At 42.3% G+C, this 21,067-nt stretch overlaps 1 protein-coding gene across 1 annotated transcript in view; it reads right to left on the minus strand.

Moving 5' to 3' along the window:
• Positions 1-21,067, minus strand: part of FAM171B (family with sequence similarity 171 member B) — a 403,258-nt gene that overhangs the window by 349,280 nt on the left and 32,911 nt on the right. The window contains exon 2 of the mRNA XM_053712851.1: positions 11,976-12,203. Coding sequence (XP_053568826.1) covers positions 11,976-12,203 — 228 coding nt within the window. The remainder of the gene's footprint in view (positions 1-11,975; positions 12,204-21,067) is intronic.

The following is a 21,067-nucleotide window of genomic DNA, read 5'->3' on the forward strand; positions in this document are numbered from 1 at the left end:
CTGTGGAATATGTCAATCATCAGGGTGGGACACACAGTCCCCAAGCTATGAAATAAGTATCTTGGATACTTGCTTGGGCGGAATCCAGTTCATGTCTAATTTCTGCGGTTCATATCCCAGGTATAGACAATTGGGAAGAGGATTATCTCAGCCGTCAGACTTTACATCCGAGGGAGTGGTCGTCCATCCAGATGTGTTTTCTCAGATTGTTCAGATGTGGGGTCTTCCAGAAATAGATCTGATGGCTTCCCATCTAAACAAGAAACTACCCAGGTACCTGTCCAGGGATCCTCAGGCGGAAGCGGTGGATGCGTTAGCAGTTCCTTGGTGTTACCAACCTGCTTATATCTTCCCGCCTCTGGTTCTTCTTCCAAGAGTGATTTCCAAGATCATTATGGAACAATCGTTTGTGTTGCTGGTAGCTCCAGCACGGCCTCACAGGTTTTGGTATGCGGATCTTGTTTGGATGTCCAGTTGCCAACCTTGGCCACTTCCATTAAGGCCAGACCTTCTGTCTCAAGGTCCGTTTTTCCATCAGGATCTCAAATCATTAAATTTGAAGGTATGGAAATTGAATACCTAGTGCTTAGTCATAGAGGTTTCTCTGACTCAGTGATTAATACTATGTTACAGGCTCGTAAATCTGTTTCTAGAAAGATTATCTTAAAATGTATTTATATAAATTTTCCTGGCATTCTTTTAGAATTCCTACAATTTTACAGATTCTTCAGGATGGTATGGATAAGGGTTTATCTGCAAGTTCCTTAAAGGGACAAATCTCTGCTCTTTCTATTTTATTTCACAGAAAGATTGCTAAGCTTCCTGATATTCACTGTTTTGTACAGACTTTGGTCAGTATAAAGCCTGTTATTAAATCAATTTCTCTTCCTTGGAGTCTTAATTTGGTTTTGAAGGCTTTACAGGCTCCTCCGTTTGAGCCTATGCATTCTTTGGACATTAAACTACTTTCTTGGAAAGTGTTGTTCCTTTTGGCCATCTCTTCTGCTAGAAGAGTTTAGGAATTATCAGCTCTTTATTGTGAATCTCCTTTTCCAATTTCCATCAGGATAAGGCAGTTATGCAGACTTCATTTAAATTTCTAGCTAAGATTGCGAATTCTAACATTAATAGAGAAATTGTTGTTCCTTCTTTGTGTCCTAATCCTAAGAATTTTTTGGAGAGATCCTTACATTCTTTGGATGTGGTAAGAGCTTTGAAATATTATGTTGAAGCTACTAAAGATTTCAGGAAGACTTCTAGTCTATTTGTTATCTTTTCTGGTTCTAGGAAAGGTCAGAAGGCTTCTGCAATTTCCTTGGCATCTTGGTTAAAGCTTTTGATTAATCAGGCTTATGTGGAGTCGGGTCAGGCCCCGCCTCAAAGAATTACAGCTCATTCTACTAGATCAGTCTCCACTTTGTGGGCTTTTAAGAATGAAGCTTCAGTTGATCAGATTTGCAAAGCAGCAACTTGGCCTTCTTTGCATACATTTACTAAATTCTACAGTTTTGATGTATTTGCTTCTTCGGAAGCAGTTTTTGGTAGAAAAGTTTTCAGGCAGATGTTTCAGTTTGATTCCTCTGCTTATGTTTGAGTTTTATCTTTTCATTATGAGAATAAACTTATATTTTGGGTTGTGGATTATTTTTTTTAGCAGAAAATGGCTGTTATTATTTTATCCCTCCCTCTCTAGTGACTCTTCTGTGGAGTTCCACATCTTGGGTATTACTATCCCATACGTCACTAGCTCATGGACTATTGCCAATTACATGAAAGAAAACATAATTTATGTAAGAACTTACCTGATAAATTCATTTCTTTCATATTGGCAAGAGTCCATGAGACCCACCCTTTTTATGGTGGTTATGATTTTTTGTATAAAGCACAATTATATCCAAATTCCTTTGTTGATGCTTTTTACTCCTTTCTTTATCACCCCACTACTTGGCTATTCGTTAAACTGAATTGTGGATGTGGTGAGGGGTGTATTTATAGGCATTTTGAGGTTCGGGAAACTTTGCCCCTCCTGGTAGGATTGTATATCCCATACGTCACTAGCTCATGGACTCTTGTCAATATGAAAGAAATGAATTTATCAGGTAAGTTCTTACATAAATTATGTTTTTATTTTTCAAACTAGGCGATAAGCCTGCCCAGAGGGAAGTCTATTAAAAAAAAAAAAAAAAATACAAACCCCAAAGCTAAAATTACACACACAAAAAATGTAAAATTACAGAAAAAAATAAACAAAGCTATCCAAACTAAAAAATTTAAACCTAAACTTATACCCCTATAAAAAAAATTCAAAAATAAAAACACCCCCTAATCTAATACTAAACTACCAATAGCTAACCTAACACTAAAACAAAAAACTACCCATTGCCCCTAAAGGGGCATTTGTATGGGCATTGCCCTTAAAATGCCATTCAACTCTTTTACTGCCCTTAAGAGGGCAATCAGCTCTTTTCCAGCCCAAAAAACCCTAATCTAAAAAATAAAAGCCACCCCAAAAAATAAAAAAAAAGTCTAAGACTAAGCCTCTGAACTCCGGCAGAGAAGGTCTTCTTTCAGGCGGCTCCATCATCTTCTATCTTCATCCAGAATGAAGGCGGCGCGGATCAGAGGTGTGGAGCTGTCTTCTCCAATGTGTGGATCCTCAGCGGCGTTCCTCAGCGGCATGGAGGCTCCTCTTCATCCGATGTCCGTCGTACACTGACGATTGAATGCAAAGTACTGCAATCAATTTTGAAATCAGCAAATAGGATTAGAGCTACTGAAATCCTATTGGCTGTTCAAAAATTTCAGCCAAGAGGAATGCAAGGTTCCCCAATAAATATGGGATACCTTGCATTCAATCTTCAGTGTGCGACGGACGATCGCATGAAGGGAAGCCTCCACGACGCTGAGGCCCGCCGCCTCCAAGGACCACCACCGTTGAGGACCGCAGCTGAGGATACACGCATCGGGAAAGCCAGCTCCACACCTCCGTTATACGCCGCCTTCGCTCCAGATGAAGATAGAAGATGATGGAGCCGTCTGGAAGAAAACCTTCTCCGCCGGACTTTAGGAACGGTGAGTGCCTATTTGGAGCTTAGTGTCCTTTTAAGGTCTATTGGTAGTTTAGTTTAGGCTGTGTTTTTATTTGAGGGCGGGGGGCTTTTATATTTTCATAGGGATTAGATTTAATTTTTTTTTTTTTTTTTATAATTTTAGATTATTTTTTTTTGTAATTTAATGTTAGGTTTTATTTAAGTGTAACTTAGTATTGGGGTTAACTTAGGGGGTGGTAGGTTAGGGGGCTTAGTAATTAAATTAGTTATTTGCGTTGTGGGGGTTGGCGTTTTAGGAGTTAATAGGTAAATTAGGTTTATTGCGATGTGGGGGTTTAGGGGTTAATAGGTTAATAGGTTAATTAGGTTTATTGTGATGTGGGGGGTTGGCGGTTTAGGGGTTAATTAGGTTTATTGCGGTGTGGGGGTTGGTGGTTAAGGGGTTAATATTTTAATTATGTTATTTGCAGATAAGGGGTTAATTACTTTATTATTTTGCGATGTGGGGGTTTGCAGTGTTTGTCAATACTTTGTGAGGGAGATTAGGTTTTTTTTGTTATACTTCGTGCGGACGGTTACGTGTTTTTTATTTATTTCTTGGAGGCGGTTACTTGTTTTTTCGTTATTTTGTGTGGGCGGTTGCGTGTTTTGTTTTTTTAAGGCTTCAGGTTTGCCTACGCTGCATCCAAGTGGATTCCGAAAATGGCAGGGTGGTGAAAGATTCAAGCTGTGGTGGATTCTTTCACCACCCTGCCATTTTCCGGATCCACCTGGATGCAGTAAGCTGCATCCAGGTGGATTCTTTTGGCTGCGCAGCCAACATTCTTTTAGCTGCCTCGCGCAGCCAAAATTCCTTTGAGGATGCGTGCGCAACTGGCGACACTGACGGACGCATTACAAACGCTAGTATAGTATAGATATTTCACTTTGCTTTCTCACTACAGAGTCCCATTAAGAAAATATAAATTATGCTTACCTGATAATTTAATTTTCATCGTGGGGAGGAGAGTCCACGGCTTCATTCATTACTTGTGGGAAATAAGAATCTGGTCACCAGCAGGAGGCAAAGACACCCCAGCCAAAGGCTTAAATACCTCACCCACTTCCCACATTCCCCAGTCATTCTGCCGAGGGAACAAGGAACAGTAGGAGAAATATCAGGGTATAAATGGCGCCAGAAGAACAAAAAACGAAATTTAGGTCCGCCCACCGGAGCAACGGGCAGGAGCTGTGAACTCTCCTTCCCACAATGGAAATGAAATTATCAGGTAAGCATAATTGATATTTTCCATCTAAATGGAATGGGGAGGAGAGTCCACGGCTTCATTCATTACTTGTGGGAACAAATCCCAAAGCTCTAGAGGACACTGAATGAAAATGGGAGGGCAAGAGGCAGACCCTAATCTGAGGGCACCACAGCCTGTAAAACCTCTCTCTCAAAAACTGCTTCCGCCAAAGCAAGAACATCAAACTTATAAAAGGAGGACCAACAAATCTGCTACATAGAGGCCTCATTCTTGAAGGCCAATGAAGAAGCCACAGCTCTAGTCGAATGAGTCGTGATCCTCTGAGGAGACTTATGTCCGGCTGTCTCGCAGGCTAAGCGAAACATGCTCCTCAACCAAAAGAACAAAGAAGTTGCAGAGGCTTTCTGCCCCCTGCGCTTCCCTGAATACACCACAAAAAGAGATGTCTGAAATCCTTCGTAGCCTGAAGATAGAACGTCAAAGCTCGAACCACATCCAAATTATGAAGTAACCTCTCCTTAGGAGAAGTGGGGTTAGGACACAAAGAAGGAACAACGATTTCCTGATTTATGTTACGGTTAGACACAACCTTAAGAAGGAATCCCAAACCAGTACGAAGAACAGCCTTATCAGCGTGAAACACCAGATAAGGAGGCTCACGTTGCAAGGCCGCAAACTCAGATACTCTGCATACTGATGCAATAGCTAACAGAAATAGAACCTTCCAAGAAAGAATCTTAATGTCAACAGAGTGCATAGGTTCAAACGGAACCCTCTGCAACACCTTCAGAACCAAGTTCAAACTCCAAGGCAGAGCGGATTGTCTAAAAACAGGACTGATTCTAGACAAAGCCTGAACAAAGGGTTATATATCAGGAAGCTCAGCGAGCTTCTTGTGTAACAGGACAATGCCGAAATCTGTCCCTTCAAGGAACTGGCGGCAAGCCCCTTCTACAGTCCATCCTGGAAAAAGGACAAAATCCTGGATAGCTTAACCTTGTGCCTAGGATATCCATGCTTCTCACACCAGGACAAGTAAGTCCTCCACACCTTATGACAGATGACCGGCTTCCTGCCCTGAACGAGAGTATCAATCACTCTCTCAAAGTACCCACTCTTGGCCAAGACTAAGCGTTCATTCTCCACGCAGTCAGTCTCAGAGAATCAAGATTTTGATGATGAAAAGGACCCTGTACCAGCAGATCCCAGCGACAGGGTAACCTCCATGGAGGAGACAATGACATCCCCACAGATCCCCAAACCATGTCCTCCACGGCCACGACGGAGCAATCAAAATAGCCGAAGCTTGCTCCTGCTTGATGCGGGCCACTACACAAGGTAGAAGTCCTTCAAGTATATTTTGTCGACATGAACTGACCCTCTTGAACTAGGGGCAGAATAGATCTGATCATTTCCATTTTGAATGATGGAACGTGCCCTCCTTCTTTGGGACCACGAAAAGGTTTGAATAGTACCCTAGACCCCTTTCTGCTGGCGGTACTGGTACAATAACTCAGAGAGAAGAGATATCCCTTACACAGTCTAGAAAGGTGTCTCTCTTTCCTGGTCTGGAAGACAGATTTGACAGGAGGAATCTGCCCCGGGCGGATGAGTTCTGAACCCTATTCTGTATCCTTGGGCTACAACCTCCAGAACCCAAAGGTCTTGAACATCCTGCAACCAGGCCTCTGAAAAGAGAGATAATCTTTTTATCCATGGGCTCTTTGAACGACGAACTATCCTTAAGAGGAATCAGCGTAAATATAGCACTATCCACCTTAGGGACGGTCCCCCACAGCTCGAGCTGAGAGATTATTAAAGGAAGAAGAAGGGGAAAGGAAGAACCTAATTTCTCCCATTCATTCTTAATAATATTAGCCATCTTCAAAGGACTGGGAAGGTCTGAGGTACCACCCTGTCCTCATACACTTTATCAAGCTTAGGAATCGAAGTTTCCTCCGGTAGTTTCAGATCCGGAACCTCGAGAGTAGCAAGCACCTGCTTCAGCAAAAAGCGCAAATTTTCCATCCTAAGCCTAAAGCCAGGCTCCCCTGCAGACGGAGCTTTAGATGACATGGATTCCGACCCAGAAGGATTGTCCTCCAAAGAGTCAGAGTCGTCCTCGTCAGCGAATAATCTTCCCGTGATATCTATAGGAGCATATGACTCCTGGGCCAGATCGCCATATTTTACCCTACGCTTGCGCTTAGCAGAACGTGGTAAGGCACTAATCACCTTTGAGACCGCCGTTTGCAGTTGATCCGCAAAGTCTGACGGCCACGGATTTCCCCCGAAGGAGAGATAGTCATGTCCTGGGGTGCTGCATGTGTACTCAGAGATGAATGTAGGGGACGCACTTCACGGGACGGGGAGCCCTCAGAGGTGGACGTCTCAGTAGTACTAGACATTTTCTTCTTTCGAGAAGCAGAGACCTTATCAAGGCAAGGGGAACATAGTTGAGCAGGCGGATCTACCGGAACCTCCTCACAATAAAACACAGGTACTAGACTTAGTTAAAGAGGGAGTACCCTCTAACGCGTCAGAGTCCTCCATAGCTTGTGGCTTTGTTACAGACTAGTATAAAATATAAACAATGGCACCTTTATAACCTCCAATGGCCGGGGCACTCACCACCTACTAGGACCCGGACCACAGAAACCGTTACGTCTCCTGCACCGTCTGTCCAGCAAGGAAGTAGATTAGGCCACACCTGGTCAGCAGGAATGCCTTGCAGGACCGCCCCTGCACTAGGGAGAACGTGCCAAAAACAGCCGCACAATACTCCCGGAAGGAAACTAAAGTTCACCCATTGCCAGAGCCTCATCTCACACATATCGCAGCAATGACACAATAAACAATATTATGTATAACCCCCCCTGTTCAAAAATCCCCTTACTAGGGATGTTAACCCATGATTCTATAAAGATAAAATGCATCACACTGTGACCCTGTCTTCTGCGTTGTCATTATGTGTATAAAAATGAAACAATCTTACCAGAATCAACGCCGTGGAACAGGAACATGGCCTCTCAAGTGTGACAGTGTAGTAGCATCACTTAAACGTAGGAAGCAGGCAGCGAAACTCGTCAATGCTGATTGCTTATGGAGCTGTTAATATGAGTCGGGATGGTTTTGCAGAATCTGGTCACCAGCAGGAGGCAAAGACACCCCAGCCAAAGGCTTAAATACCTCACCCACTTCCCACATTCCCCAGTCATTCTGCCGAGGGAACAAGGAACAGTAGGAGAAATATCAGGGTATAAATGGCGCCAGAAGAACAAAAAACGAAATTTAGGTCCGCCCACCGGAGCAACGGGCAGGAGCTGTGAACTCTCCTTCCCACAATGGAAATGAAATTATCAGGTAAGCATAATTGATATTTTCCATCTAAATGGAATGGGGAGGAGAGTCCACGGCTTCATTCATTACTTGTGGGAACAAATCCCAAAGCTCTAGAGGACACTGAATGAAAATGGGAGGGCAAGAGGCAGACCCTAATCTGAGGGCACCACAGCCTGTAAAACCTCTCTCTCAAAAACTGCTTCCGCCAAAGCAAGAACATCAAACTTATAAAAGGAGGACCAACAAATCTGCTACATAGAGGCCTCATTCTTGAAGGCCAATGAAGAAGCCACAGCTCTAGTCGAATGAGTCGTGATCCTCTGAGGAGACTTATGTCCGGCTGTCTCGCAGGCTAAGCGAAACATGCTCCTCAACCAAAAGAACAAAGAAGTTGCAGAGGCTTTCTGCCCCCTGCGCTTCCCTGAATACACCACAAAAAGAGATGTCTGAAATCCTTCGTAGCCTGAAGATAGAACGTCAAAGCTCGAACCACATCCAAATTATGAAGTAACCTCTCCTTAGGAGAAGTGGGGTTAGGACACAAAGAAGGAACAACGATTTCCTGATTTATGTTACGGTTAGACACAACCTTAAGAAGGAATCCCAAACCAGTACGAAGAACAGCCTTATCAGCGTGAAACACCAGATAAGGAGGCTCACGTTGCAAGGCCGCAAACTCAGATACTCTGCATACTGATGCAATAGCTAACAGAAATAGAACCTTCCAAGAAAGAATCTTAATGTCAACAGAGTGCATAGGTTCAAACGGAACCCTCTGCAACACCTTCAGAACCAAGTTCAAACTCCAAGGCAGAGCGGATTGTCTAAAAACAGGACTGATTCTAGACAAAGCCTGAACAAAGGGTTATATATCAGGAAGCTCAGCGAGCTTCTTGTGTAACAGGACAATGCCGAAATCTGTCCCTTCAAGGAACTGGCGGCAAGCCCCTTCTACAGTCCATCCTGGAAAAAGGACAAAATCCTGGATAGCTTAACCTTGTGCCTAGGATATCCATGCTTCTCACACCAGGACAAGTAAGTCCTCCACACCTTATGACAGATGACCGGCTTCCTGCCCTGAACGAGAGTATCAATCACTCTCTCAAAGTACCCACTCTTGGCCAAGACTAAGCGTTCATTCTCCACGCAGTCAGTCTCAGAGAATCAAGATTTTGATGATGAAAAGGACCCTGTACCAGCAGATCCCAGCGACAGGGTAACCTCCATGGAGGAGACAATGACATCCCCACAGATCCCCAAACCATGTCCTCCACGGCCACGACGGAGCAATCAAAATAGCCGAAGCTTGCTCCTGCTTGATGCGGGCCACTACACAAGGTAGAAGTCCTTCAAGTATATTTTGTCGACATGAACTGACCCTCTTGAACTAGGGGCAGAATAGATCTGATCATTTCCATTTTGAATGATGGAACGTGCCCTCCTTCTTTGGGACCACGAAAAGGTTTGAATAGTACCCTAGACCCCTTTCTGCTGGCGGTACTGGTACAATAACTCAGAGAGAAGAGATATCCCTTACACAGTCTAGAAAGGTGTCTCTCTTTCCTGGTCTGGAAGACAGATTTGACAGGAGGAATCTGCCCCGGGCGGATGAGTTCTGAACCCTATTCTGTATCCTTGGGCTACAACCTCCAGAACCCAAAGGTCTTGAACATCCTGCAACCAGGCCTCTGAAAAGAGAGATAATCTTTTTATCCATGGGCTCTTTGAACGACGAACTATCCTTAAGAGGAATCAGCGTAAATATAGCACTATCCACCTTAGGGACGGTCCCCCACAGCTCGAGCTGAGAGATTATTAAAGGAAGAAGAAGGGGAAAGGAAGAACCTAATTTCTCCCATTCATTCTTAATAATATTAGCCATCTTCAAAGGACTGGGAAGGTCTGAGGTACCACCCTGTCCTCATACACTTTATCAAGCTTAGGAATCGAAGTTTCCTCCGGTAGTTTCAGATCCGGAACCTCGAGAGTAGCAAGCACCTGCTTCAGCAAAAAGCGCAAATTTTCCATCCTAAGCCTAAAGCCAGGCTCCCCTGCAGACGGAGCTTTAGATGACATGGATTCCGACCCAGAAGGATTGTCCTCCAAAGAGTCAGAGTCGTCCTCGTCAGCGAATAATCTTCCCGTGATATCTATAGGAGCATATGACTCCTGGGCCAGATCGCCATATTTTACCCTACGCTTGCGCTTAGCAGAACGTGGTAAGGCACTAATCACCTTTGAGACCGCCGTTTGCAGTTGATCCGCAAAGTCTGACGGCCACGGATTTCCCCCGAAGGAGAGATAGTCATGTCCTGGGGTGCTGCATGTGTACTCAGAGATGAATGTAGGGGACGCACTTCACGGGACGGGGAGCCCTCAGAGGTGGACGTCTCAGTAGTACTAGACATTTTCTTCTTTCGAGAAGCAGAGACCTTATCAAGGCAAGGGGAACATAGTTGAGCAGGCGGATCTACCGGAACCTCCTCACAATAAAACACAGGTACTAGACTTAGTTAAAGAGGGAGTACCCTCTAACGCGTCAGAGTCCTCCATAGCTTGTGGCTTTGTTACAGACTAGTATAAAATATAAACAATGGCACCTTTATAACCTCCAATGGCCGGGGCACTCACCACCTACTAGGACCCGGACCACAGAAACCGTTACGTCTCCTGCACCGTCTGTCCAGCAAGGAAGTAGATTAGGCCACACCTGGTCAGCAGGAATGCCTTGCAGGACCGCCCCTGCACTAGGGAGAACGTGCCAAAAACAGCCGCACAATACTCCCGGAAGGAAACTAAAGTTCACCCATTGCCAGAGCCTCATCTCACACATATCGCAGCAATGACACAATAAACAATATTATGTATAACCCCCCCTGTTCAAAAATCCCCTTACTAGGGATGTTAACCCATGATTCTATAAAGATAAAATGCATCACACTGTGACCCTGTCTTCTGCGTTGTCATTATGTGTATAAAAATGAAACAATCTTACCAGAATCAACGCCGTGGAACAGGAACATGGCCTCTCAAGTGTGACAGTGTAGTAGCATCACTTAAACGTAGGAAGCAGGCAGCGAAACTCGTCAATGCTGATTGCTTATGGAGCTGTTAATATGAGTCGGGATGGTTTTGCAGAAAGACTCTCCCTGCATCTCCGGACTCTAACTTTCATCCATGCTCTCACTGAGAGGCTGACAGGACTACTTAAAACTCCAGTCCCATTTCGAAGAGTACTACCCTCCCTAAGAGCCTACTCTGAATCTTCCAACACTTCTCTGCCAACCTTCTGTGACGAAAGGCAAAGAATGACTGGGGGATGAGGGAAGTGGGGGAGGTATTTAAGCCTTTGGCTGGGGTGTCTTTGCCTCCTCCTGGTGGCCAGGTTCTTATTTCCGACAAGTAATGAATGAAGCCGTGGACTCTCCTCCCCTTTAGATGGAAGTATATATTTTGGAATCAGAAAATTATTGAAAAAAAAAAAGGATGCAAACGAGCGGAATGTTACTTTTAATGCAATTTATAATAAACGAATATATAAGGTTTTTGTCTTCATTGAATTATTGTACAATATTTTTACATGATTGCTGCAAAAATTCTGTGATTATTAATGTAAAATGCCCTTTCTATATTGTCAAATGTTTGTATGTGAAATCATTAATTATGTATTTACCTTTTTAGGTATTGGATAATATAAACAGGCAAAAAAAGACTGTTGTGTAGTTTATGTGAGTGAAAAAACAATACAACAAATAGAAGTCAGGACACAATATGTTGCCTGCCTGCCAAATGGCATAATTTTCACTAGTCATCTTATCAGTTGCGGTTTTAGAAAATAGCATTTTTGATTGGGGGGATAGCAAACACTTACTTATCCTGCAAAGCTCTGTGCCAGAAGGCTGGGGAATGAGTCAGAGAAGTCTGTGGGTGCCTAAATTCTATAGACGATACAAGAAGAAATAGGGTTGTGGATGCTGAATCAGTAGAACTGGACATTCTTTATGTGGAGTTAGTCAGGGCATGGCTAGGCAATGTTGGGGCATGGCTAGACTGGGAGGCTGGGGCATTTCCTATGCGCCTCCTTAGCTGAGCAAGCTTGTTCACACAAAGAAGCTGCAGCTAAAAAAATGGTAGTGATTTTGTAGCTCCATAAAATAGTTACTGTCCGCTATACCAATGATTGCCAGACCTACACATTTACCCAAAACGTAATGTGACTAAATAATATATTTATACATCTTCAGAACATCGGTCGTAGCTGGAATTGTACAATTAGTGTCAATAACCTCTAATGCAAAATCATTAGCAGAGAAATATAAGCTGTATCTATACTTACTGGGCATTTTTCCAGTCTTCCAAGGAAGCGGTGTTAACAAGTATCTATCTTTATAAGCAGTTATTGTTAAACTTAGACCACTTTTATATGGAACTTTAATTAGCACGGAGCCATTGCTTCCAGTCATTGTAGAGTTGGTTTTGGTGTGGTTCACAAACACCTCAACAACTGCTTTAGGGAGATACTGGTGGCTGATAAGATCATTTACTTGAACTTTAAGTGTGAAAACTGAAAAAGAGAAGAAAATATTTTGAATCAGTCACTAAAATGTTGTTTGCAATAAGCTTTCAATTCACAAAGTCTAATATAGGGTGAAATAATAAACCTGCAGAATTGTCTACTATATTACAACTGCAACACTGTCTAAATACATGTTGCATTGCAAATGTCATTTTTTTTTTGTTTAATTCAGTTTTTCAGTTTGAAGTCTTCAATGTGTAACAGCAGAAATTAAAGTAGCATATGTTTAGTGGAAACTGTAATACTCTGGACAATATTGGCATATTCGGCCTTCGTTAAAGGGACATGAAACCCAAATTTTTTCTTTTATAATTTAGAAAGAGCATGAAATTTTAAAGAACTTTCTAATGTACTTCTATTATCTAATTAGCTTCATTGTCTTGATATTCTTTGCTGAAAAGCATATCTAGATAGGCTCAGTAGCTGCTGATTGGTGGCTGCACATAGATGCCACGTGTGCTTGGCTAACCCATGTGCATTGCTCTTTCTTCAACAAAGGATATCTAAAGAATGAAGCAAATTAGATAATAGAAGTAAATTGGAAAGTTGTTTAAATTTGTACTCTCTATCTGAATCATGAAAGGAAAAATTTGGGTTTAGTGTCCCTTTAAATGATAGGCAAATGCACTCTCTTCTATTGCAAATACATCCCTCTCCCCTGGCTTTCTCGCTCTCCTATGTCCTCGCTCCTTGTGGTTTTCTATTTTATTTTCCAAGGACAGAATTTAATTTAATAAATATTCCTCTTGCTATGGTTTTTGCCATTTGATTATTTATTTCCTTCTACTATAAGTACTGACAAACACAACTGGATCTCAGACTATCTCATTTTAGAAGGGTTCCTGTTAAAGAAACATGAAAGAAAAAATTATAGTTACTCAATTTAAATAGAACGTAAGATTAAAAAAATAATTTTATTTTTTCCAAATCTCATATGGTAGTGAAAAAAACAAACATATTACATTCTTAAAGTTTTTCAATAGAGTTAAAGTCATATTCTCTAACTCTTCAGATCGATGTTGTAGAGAATGCAGAGAGAGAGGTACTCTTATACATATATGGTGGTTCTGCCCAAAAAACAGAATTTATGCTTACCTGATAAATTACTTTCTCTTGCGGTGTATCCAGTCCACGGATTCATCCTTTACTTGTGCGATATTCTCATTCCCTACAGGAAGTGGCAAAGAGAGCACACAGCAGAGCTGTCCATATAGCTCCCCCTCTAGCTCCACCCCCCAGTCATTCGACCAAAGGTTAGGAAGAAAAAGGAGAAACCATAGGGTGCAGTGGTGACTGTAGTTTAAACAAAAAATTTTCACCTGACTTAATTGCCAGGGCGGGCCGTGGACTGGATACACCGCAAGAGAAAGTAATTTATCAGGTAAGCATAAATTCTGTTTTCTCTTGCAAGGTGTATCCAGTCCACGGATTCATCCTTTACTTGTGGGATACCAATACCAAAGCTTTAGGACACGGATGAAGGGAGGGAACAAGGCAGGTACCTTAAACGGAAGGCACCACTGCTTGCAAAACCTTTCTCCCAAAAATAGCCTCCGAAGAAGCAAAAGTATCGAATTTGTAAAATTTTGAAAAAGTATGCGGTGAAGACCAAGTCGCTGCCTTACAAATCTGTTCCACAGAAGCCTCGTTTTTAAAAGCCCATGTGGAAGCCACTGCTCTGGTAGAATGAGCAGTAATAGTTTCAGGAGACTGCTGGCCAGCACTCTCATAGGCCAAACGGATGATGCTTTTCAGCCAAAAGGAAAGAGAGGTAGCAGTCACTTTCTGACCTCTCCTCTTACCAGAATAGATAACAAACAAGGAGGATGTTTGTCTGAAATCCTTAGTTGCTTGCAAATAGAACTTTAGAGCACGAACTACATCAAGATTGTGCAACAGACGTTCCTTCTTCGAAGAAGGATTAGGACACAGAGAAGGAACAACTATTTCCTGGTTAATATTCTTATTAGAAACCACTTTAGGAAGGAAACCAGGTTTGGTACGCAAAACTACCTTATCTGCGTGGAACACCAGGTAAGGTGAATCGCACTGTAAGGCAGATAATTCTGAGACTCTTCGAGCAGAAGAGATAGCTACCAAAAACAAAACTTTCCAAGATAACAACTTAATATCTATGGAATGTAAAGGTTCAAACGGAACCCCTTGAAGAACTGAAAGAACTAGATTTAGACTCCATGGCGGACTCACAGGTTTATAGACAGGCTTGATTCTGACTAAGGCCTGTGCAAACGCTTGAACGTCTGGAACCTCTGCCAGACGCTTGTGTAAAAGGATAGACAGAGCAGATATCTGTCCGTTTAAGGAACTAGCTGACAATCCTTTCTCCAAACCTTCTTGGAGAAAAGACAATATCCTGGGAATCCTAATCTTACTCCATGAGTAACCCTTGGATTCACACCAACAAAGATATTTCCGCCATATCTTATGGTAGATTTTCCTGGTGACAGGCTTTCTCGCCTGAATCAGGGTATCTATAACTGACTCAGAGAAACCACGCTTTGATAGAATTAAGTGTTCAATCTCCAAGCAGTCAGACGTAGAGAAATTAGATTTGGATGCTTGAATGGACCCTGAATTAGAAGATCCTGCCTCATTGGCAGTGTCCATGGTGGGACAGATGACATGTCCACTAGGTCTGCATACCAAGTCCTGCGTGGCCACGCAGGCGCCTTCAGAATCACCGAAGCCTTCTCCTGCTTGATTCTGGCGACCAGACGAGGGAGAAGGGGAAACGGTGGGAAAACATAAGCCAGATTGAAGGACCAAGGCGCTGCTAGAGCATCTATCAATACCGCCTTGGGGTCCCGGGACCTGGCCCCGTAGAGAGGAAGTTTGGTGTTCTGACGGGACGCCATCAGATCCAACTCTGGAGTGCCCCAAAGCTGAATCTGACGACTCAGGAAATCCGCCTCCCAGTTGTCTACTTCTGGGATGTGAATTGCTGAGAGATGGCAGGAGTGATCCTCCGCCCACCTGATTATTTTGGTTACTTCCTTCATCACTAGGGAACTCTTTGTTACCCCTTGATGATTGATGTAAGCTACAGTCGTGATGTTGTCCGACTGAAATCTGATGAATTTGGCCGCAGCTAGTTGAGGCCATGCCTGAAATGCGTTGAATATCGCCCTCAGTTCCAGAATGTTTATCGGGAGAAGTGATTCTTCCCGAGACCATAAGCCTTGAGCTTTCAGGGAGTCTAACAGCCTAACAGACTGGCGTTGGTCGTTACAATGATCCACTCTGGTCTGCGGAAACATATTCCCTGAGACAGGTGATCCTGAGACAACCACCAGAGAAGAGAATCTCTGGTCTCCTGGTCCAACAGTATTTGAGGAGACAAATCTGCATAATCCCCATTCCACTGTTTGAGCATGCATAGTTGCAGTGGTCTGAGATGTATCCGAGCGAAAGGGACAATGTCCATTGCCGCTACCATTAATCTGATTGCCTCCATGCACTGAGTTACAAATGGCCGAGGAATGGAATGAAGAACTCGGCAAGTAGTTAAAAGTTTAAACTTTCTGACCTCCGTCAGAAATATTTTCATTTCTACCAAATCTATTAGCGTTCCTAGGAAGAGAACCCTTGTGAGTGTGGACAGAGAACTCTTTTTGATGTTCACCTTCCACCCGTGAGACCTCAGAAAGGCCAATACAATCTCTGTGTGAGACTTGGCTCTGTGAAAAGACGGCGCCTGAATTAAGATGTCGTCTAAATAAGGCGCCACTGCTATGCCCCGCGGTCTTAGAACCGCCAGAAGGGACCCTAGTACCTTTGTGAAATTTCTGGGAGCAGTGGCTAACCCGAATGGAAGAGCCACAAACTGGTAATGCTTGTCTAGAAAAGCGAACCTGAGAAAACTGATGATGATCTTTGTGGATAGGAATATGCAGGTACGCATCCTTTAGATCCACGGTAGTCATATATTGACCTTCCTGGATCATAGGTAAGATTGTCCGAATGGTCTCCATCTTGAATGATGGGACTCTGAGGAATCTGTTTAGAATTTTTAGATCCAGGATTGGTCTGAAAGTTCCCTCTTTTTTGGGAACCACAAACAGGTTTTGAGTAAAAACCCAGTCCTTGCTCTTGGAACTGGGTATATCACTCCCATCGTATGTAGATCTTCTACACAGCGTAAGAACGCCTCTTTCTTTGTCTGGTCTGTAGACAGACGAGAAATGTGGAACCTTCCCCTTGGGGCGTCCTTGAATTCTAGAAGATATCCCTGGGAAACAATGTCTAATGCCCAGGGATCGTGAACATCTCTTGCCCACATTCACTTTACCCTCCCGTAGAGAGACCCTAGTGCTTAGAGCCGGCAAAGAGAATGACTGGGGGGTGGAGCTAGAGGGGGAGCTATATGGACAGCTCTGCTGTGTGCTCTCTTTGCCACTTCCTGTACGGAATGAGAATATCCCACAAGTAAAGGATGAATCCGTGGACTGGATACACCTTGAAAGAGAAATAATTACTGGTCTTTAGTGGCAACAGAGATAAATAGGTTACTCTCAATACAAATACCACTAGACCTAGCAACAATACTATTGCACAAACCTATACCAAAAATATCAAGTGGCTCCTTAGCTTAGATGCCTTCTTTTTCAAATAAAGATAGCAAGAGAACAAAGAAAAAATTGATAATAGGAGTAAATTAGAAAGTTGCTTAAAATTCAATGCTCTATCTGAAACATTTGGGTTCAGTGTCCCTTTAATATAACAGTGTTGGTTATTCTGGTGAAAGGGTAATAAAGGGATTACCAATCTTTTTAAATAATAACAATTCTGGAGTAGACTGTCCTTTAAAAAAAAAAAAAAAACTCTCCAATTGCATTTGATGCAATGAAATAAGAGGTGGTTCAACACCTTAGAAATTAGCATATCAGCCTACCTAGGATTAGCTTTCACAAAAGAATACCAAGAAATGCAGGGAACGCCCCTTGGAGAAGTAAAGCAAAATCTACCTTTTGAAAATCTCACTAAGGATCTCTCAGTGCTAAAGGATCATTTAAGAATATTTCACCTGAGTGAAAATACTGCTCTCTACATAGCTCCTTTATATATTTATTATTCCCTGGATCTGTTATTATTGGAGCAGCTTACCTGCAATGCTTTATATTTCAAATGCAAACTTGTACTTCTCAGCAACTTCATACAACTATCTAAAACCAGTTGTGTTTTACATTCAGTTTACAGTTCTGGTTTACATTCACATGACGTGGTTTGTGTTTGTTGTGGTTCTAGACTATACAATTGGAGGTGATTAGCCACAAATCAGCAAGCGCTAACCAGGTTGCTGAACCAAAAATGGGCTGGCTCCTAAGCTTACACTCCTGATTTTTTAAATAAAGATACCAAGAGAACGAAGAAGAAAAAATGATAATAGACGTAAATTAGAAAGTTGCATGCTCTATCTGAATCACAAAAGAAAAATTTTGGTTTTAATATCCCATTTACTTATTAAAAAAAAAAGGAAACCTATTGGATTAATCTATTTAAGACCCTAGAACCCATGGGTAGAAGGGGGCAGGGAGTAATTGCCATCTTTAGGGGAATACGGACAATGTGTGAATATATTATTTTGTTTATATCACCATTAAATGTGTTTTGGCTTATAAGTGACATAACAGCAGCCCAAAATAATGAAAAACATAAGGACACTACATTGCATAGTATTATATCAGAGCTCAACAAATACAGGAGCCAGGGCACCCATGGTACCTTAAACTAGGTCATGGAATTGGATGGCTGGGGGAGTGGCACAGTGGTGCCGTCACACCCCACGCAGGAGGCGGTTTGAGGAGCTGCACGCACGAGCGTCTGCAGAGGAAGGCAGAGAGGGAAGGGGCTGAGAGCTGAGCGCCTACCAAACAAGCTAAGAAGCTAGCTCTGCCTAGCAGAAAGGCTGCATTTTAACAAACCCACGGAGGTATAGTGGGTCTGCAGGTCGGCAGTAGTGACGTTGGACAGTACGGACCGGATGATCCGGGTATAAGCCACGGCCAGGAGGAACGGCATAGGCTCACGCTGGTGAGTCCGCTCAGAAATTCCACCACCTCCAAGAACAGGTGAGACCCTCCCTCCAAGTCCAGCTCCAAGTCCTGGATTACAGAGGGAAACACATAAGGAGAAAATAACAGCAGAGGAAACAAGGTACTGCCTTTTTTACATCTCCCTTTTGTCAGTATGTGTATTACACTGTGATTGCAGCAGCAAGTGGTTTTGAAGGGGAAAAAAATGGAATTTTAATAATATTGCTAGCAACATTTGAAATCCCCGGACTGTTTGTAAGCAAAAAATAGGGGAAAGAAAACCCAATAAAAATATTAAAATCTCAGGCTCATCATTACTGGAAGAGAAAAGTGAGGAAAGTGAGGTAAATATTATTGCCAGTCAAGTTTCTGCATTAAAGGGCCATAATACCCAAATGTTTAAACACTTGAAAGTGATGCAGCATAGCTGTAAAAAGCTGACTAGAAAATATCTCCTGAACATCTCTAGGTAAAAAAGAAAGATATTTTACCTCAAAAGTTCCTCAGTAGCCACCTCCCATTGTAAAGGATTTCTAAGCAGCATTTTAGTGTGTCTGTCCTAGGACAGCTTAGGGGATGAGCCTCGTGAACTCTCATATTATTTCACCAATCAGGTAAAGGAAGCTTACTATGAAATCTCATGAGAGTTAAGTCAAATATCATGAGATCACAGTAAGAGTTCATGACCTCAGCACTGCTGATGCTGATTGACTACTGTTCATTTCTTCATTTTTTTTTATTTTTACCTGCAGCTGGGAGCAGCTGAATATAACTTTTTACACGGAACTTACTCTGCTGAGCTGAGGAGATTGTGAGGTAAAATATCTTCCTTTTTTACATAGAGATGCTCAGGTGATATTTTACTGTCAGCTCTTTACAGTTATACTGCATCAGTTTCAAGTGATTTAACATATGAGTATTATGTCCCTTTAATTTTTCCTAAAATGGAAGAAATACATATAAAATTGGCTTCAATTATGGAGGAGATGAATAGGCAAAATGAGCGGCTCACAGAAATGGAGCAAAGAATTTCATACTGCGAAGATAACTTAAATACCAAAGATTCTAAACTCAATTTATTAATAAAGCAAAATCTCAAACTGGAAGCTAAAGTTGAAGAATTGGAGGATTGAAGCAGACAAAACAACTTAAGGATAATTGGGCTAAATGAAGAGGTAAAACCAGAGAACTTGATACACTTTGCAGGAAAAACTTTGCCTTCACTATTGGAAATGGAGGAGGGGCCAGATTTGTGGTAGAAAGAGTCCACCGGGTGGGACGAATAATGGAAGCATCTGAGACGAGACCAGCCAGACCCAGAACGGTGGTAGTGAAGTATCTATGCTTCCAAAGTAAATGGGCTATCCTGAGAGCTTACAGAAAGCTACACCAGCTTACCTATAAAGAAGGAAGAATCTTAATCTTCCAAGACTTTTCAAATGAGACTGCAAGTAAAAGGAAGGTGTTTTCATCTATTTGCACTCGGTTGGTGAAGGAAGGGAAGAACTTCTCCCTAATGTATCCGGCCAAACTGAAAATCAGAGCAGCGAACGATTTTTTTGTTTTTGAATCACCTGACCAGGCCCAAAGATTTTTGGACAGAGAAATGGAGCCCAACTAGTTTTTTTGATTGATGGACTGCCTTTTACTTTCCAGTGAGGTTTTCCTCCCTGGAGGATTAAAGAAAGAATACATACACATTTTTTTTTCTATTTATTATGATTGAATATGTCATATTGGTTTAGAGCCTAATCACTTATAGTTTATATACCTACCTGTTTGTTGTAAATGTGGGTAATATGTGTAAAACACCTAGTGCATGGAAATTCTCTTCGCACAAATAGGCTAGTTAGCTTGAAATGAGAATGCTCTAAGGGTTTAGACACCCAGGGAAAGTTTATCAGTGTAATATATAACTTTGTTTATTGAAAAATGTAAGATAGGCATGTAGAGCATGTTGATCATTAAAAGAAACTTTGGTTAAATTCACAAAGAAAGACCTTACAGGAGGAAATAGAAACACTAGAAACACAACATAAAATTACACGGTCAGATGCAACATTGAAAAAAATACGGGAGACCCGCACAAAATTGGCTAACATATTAAATGATCAGGCACTCAGAACGGCATTTAGATTGAAAGCAAACTATTATATATACACAAATAAACCAGACCGATATATGGCAAACAAAATAAGAGAGAAAATAAGGTCATCCACAATTGTCCAACTCCAACAATCTGATGGTACATTAACTAGCAATCCACATGAGATAGTAGAATGCTTTGCACAATACTATCGCAATCTATATGACGGGACCACTGTCATCCATTCAGAGAAGACTGATTCCTTGAGGACAGAATTCCTGGAGGAAGCAAGTCTACCATTATTATCAGATGTAGATAGGGAAGCTCTTAACCAAGATATAACCAGTAATGAAGTCCAACAGGCCATAAAAGAGTTGAAACCAGGCAAAGCCCCGGGACCTGACGGTTTCCCGGGGGAATATTATAAATTATTTAAACATTCTTTGATTCCCCACCTAGTGAAGTTCTCTAATTATGTGATGCAGGGACATGAAATACCTAAAGATCTTCTGGGAGCCAGGATTGTGGTGATCCCTAAACCTGGGAAAAACACAAAATGGTGCGCCAGTTATAGACCTATTTCCCTGATAGATCAGGATTTGAAAATCTTTACTAAAATACTGGCCAATAGGCTAAAGAAAATTCTACCGGAACTGATACATAGGGATCAAGTGGGGTTTGTGGTGGGTAGGGAGGCACCGGATAACATTAGA

This window comes from Bombina bombina, chromosome 1 (genome assembly GCF_027579735.1).
Source record: "Bombina bombina isolate aBomBom1 chromosome 1, aBomBom1.pri, whole genome shotgun sequence".
NCBI lineage: Eukaryota > Metazoa > Chordata > Amphibia > Anura > Bombinatoridae > Bombina > Bombina bombina.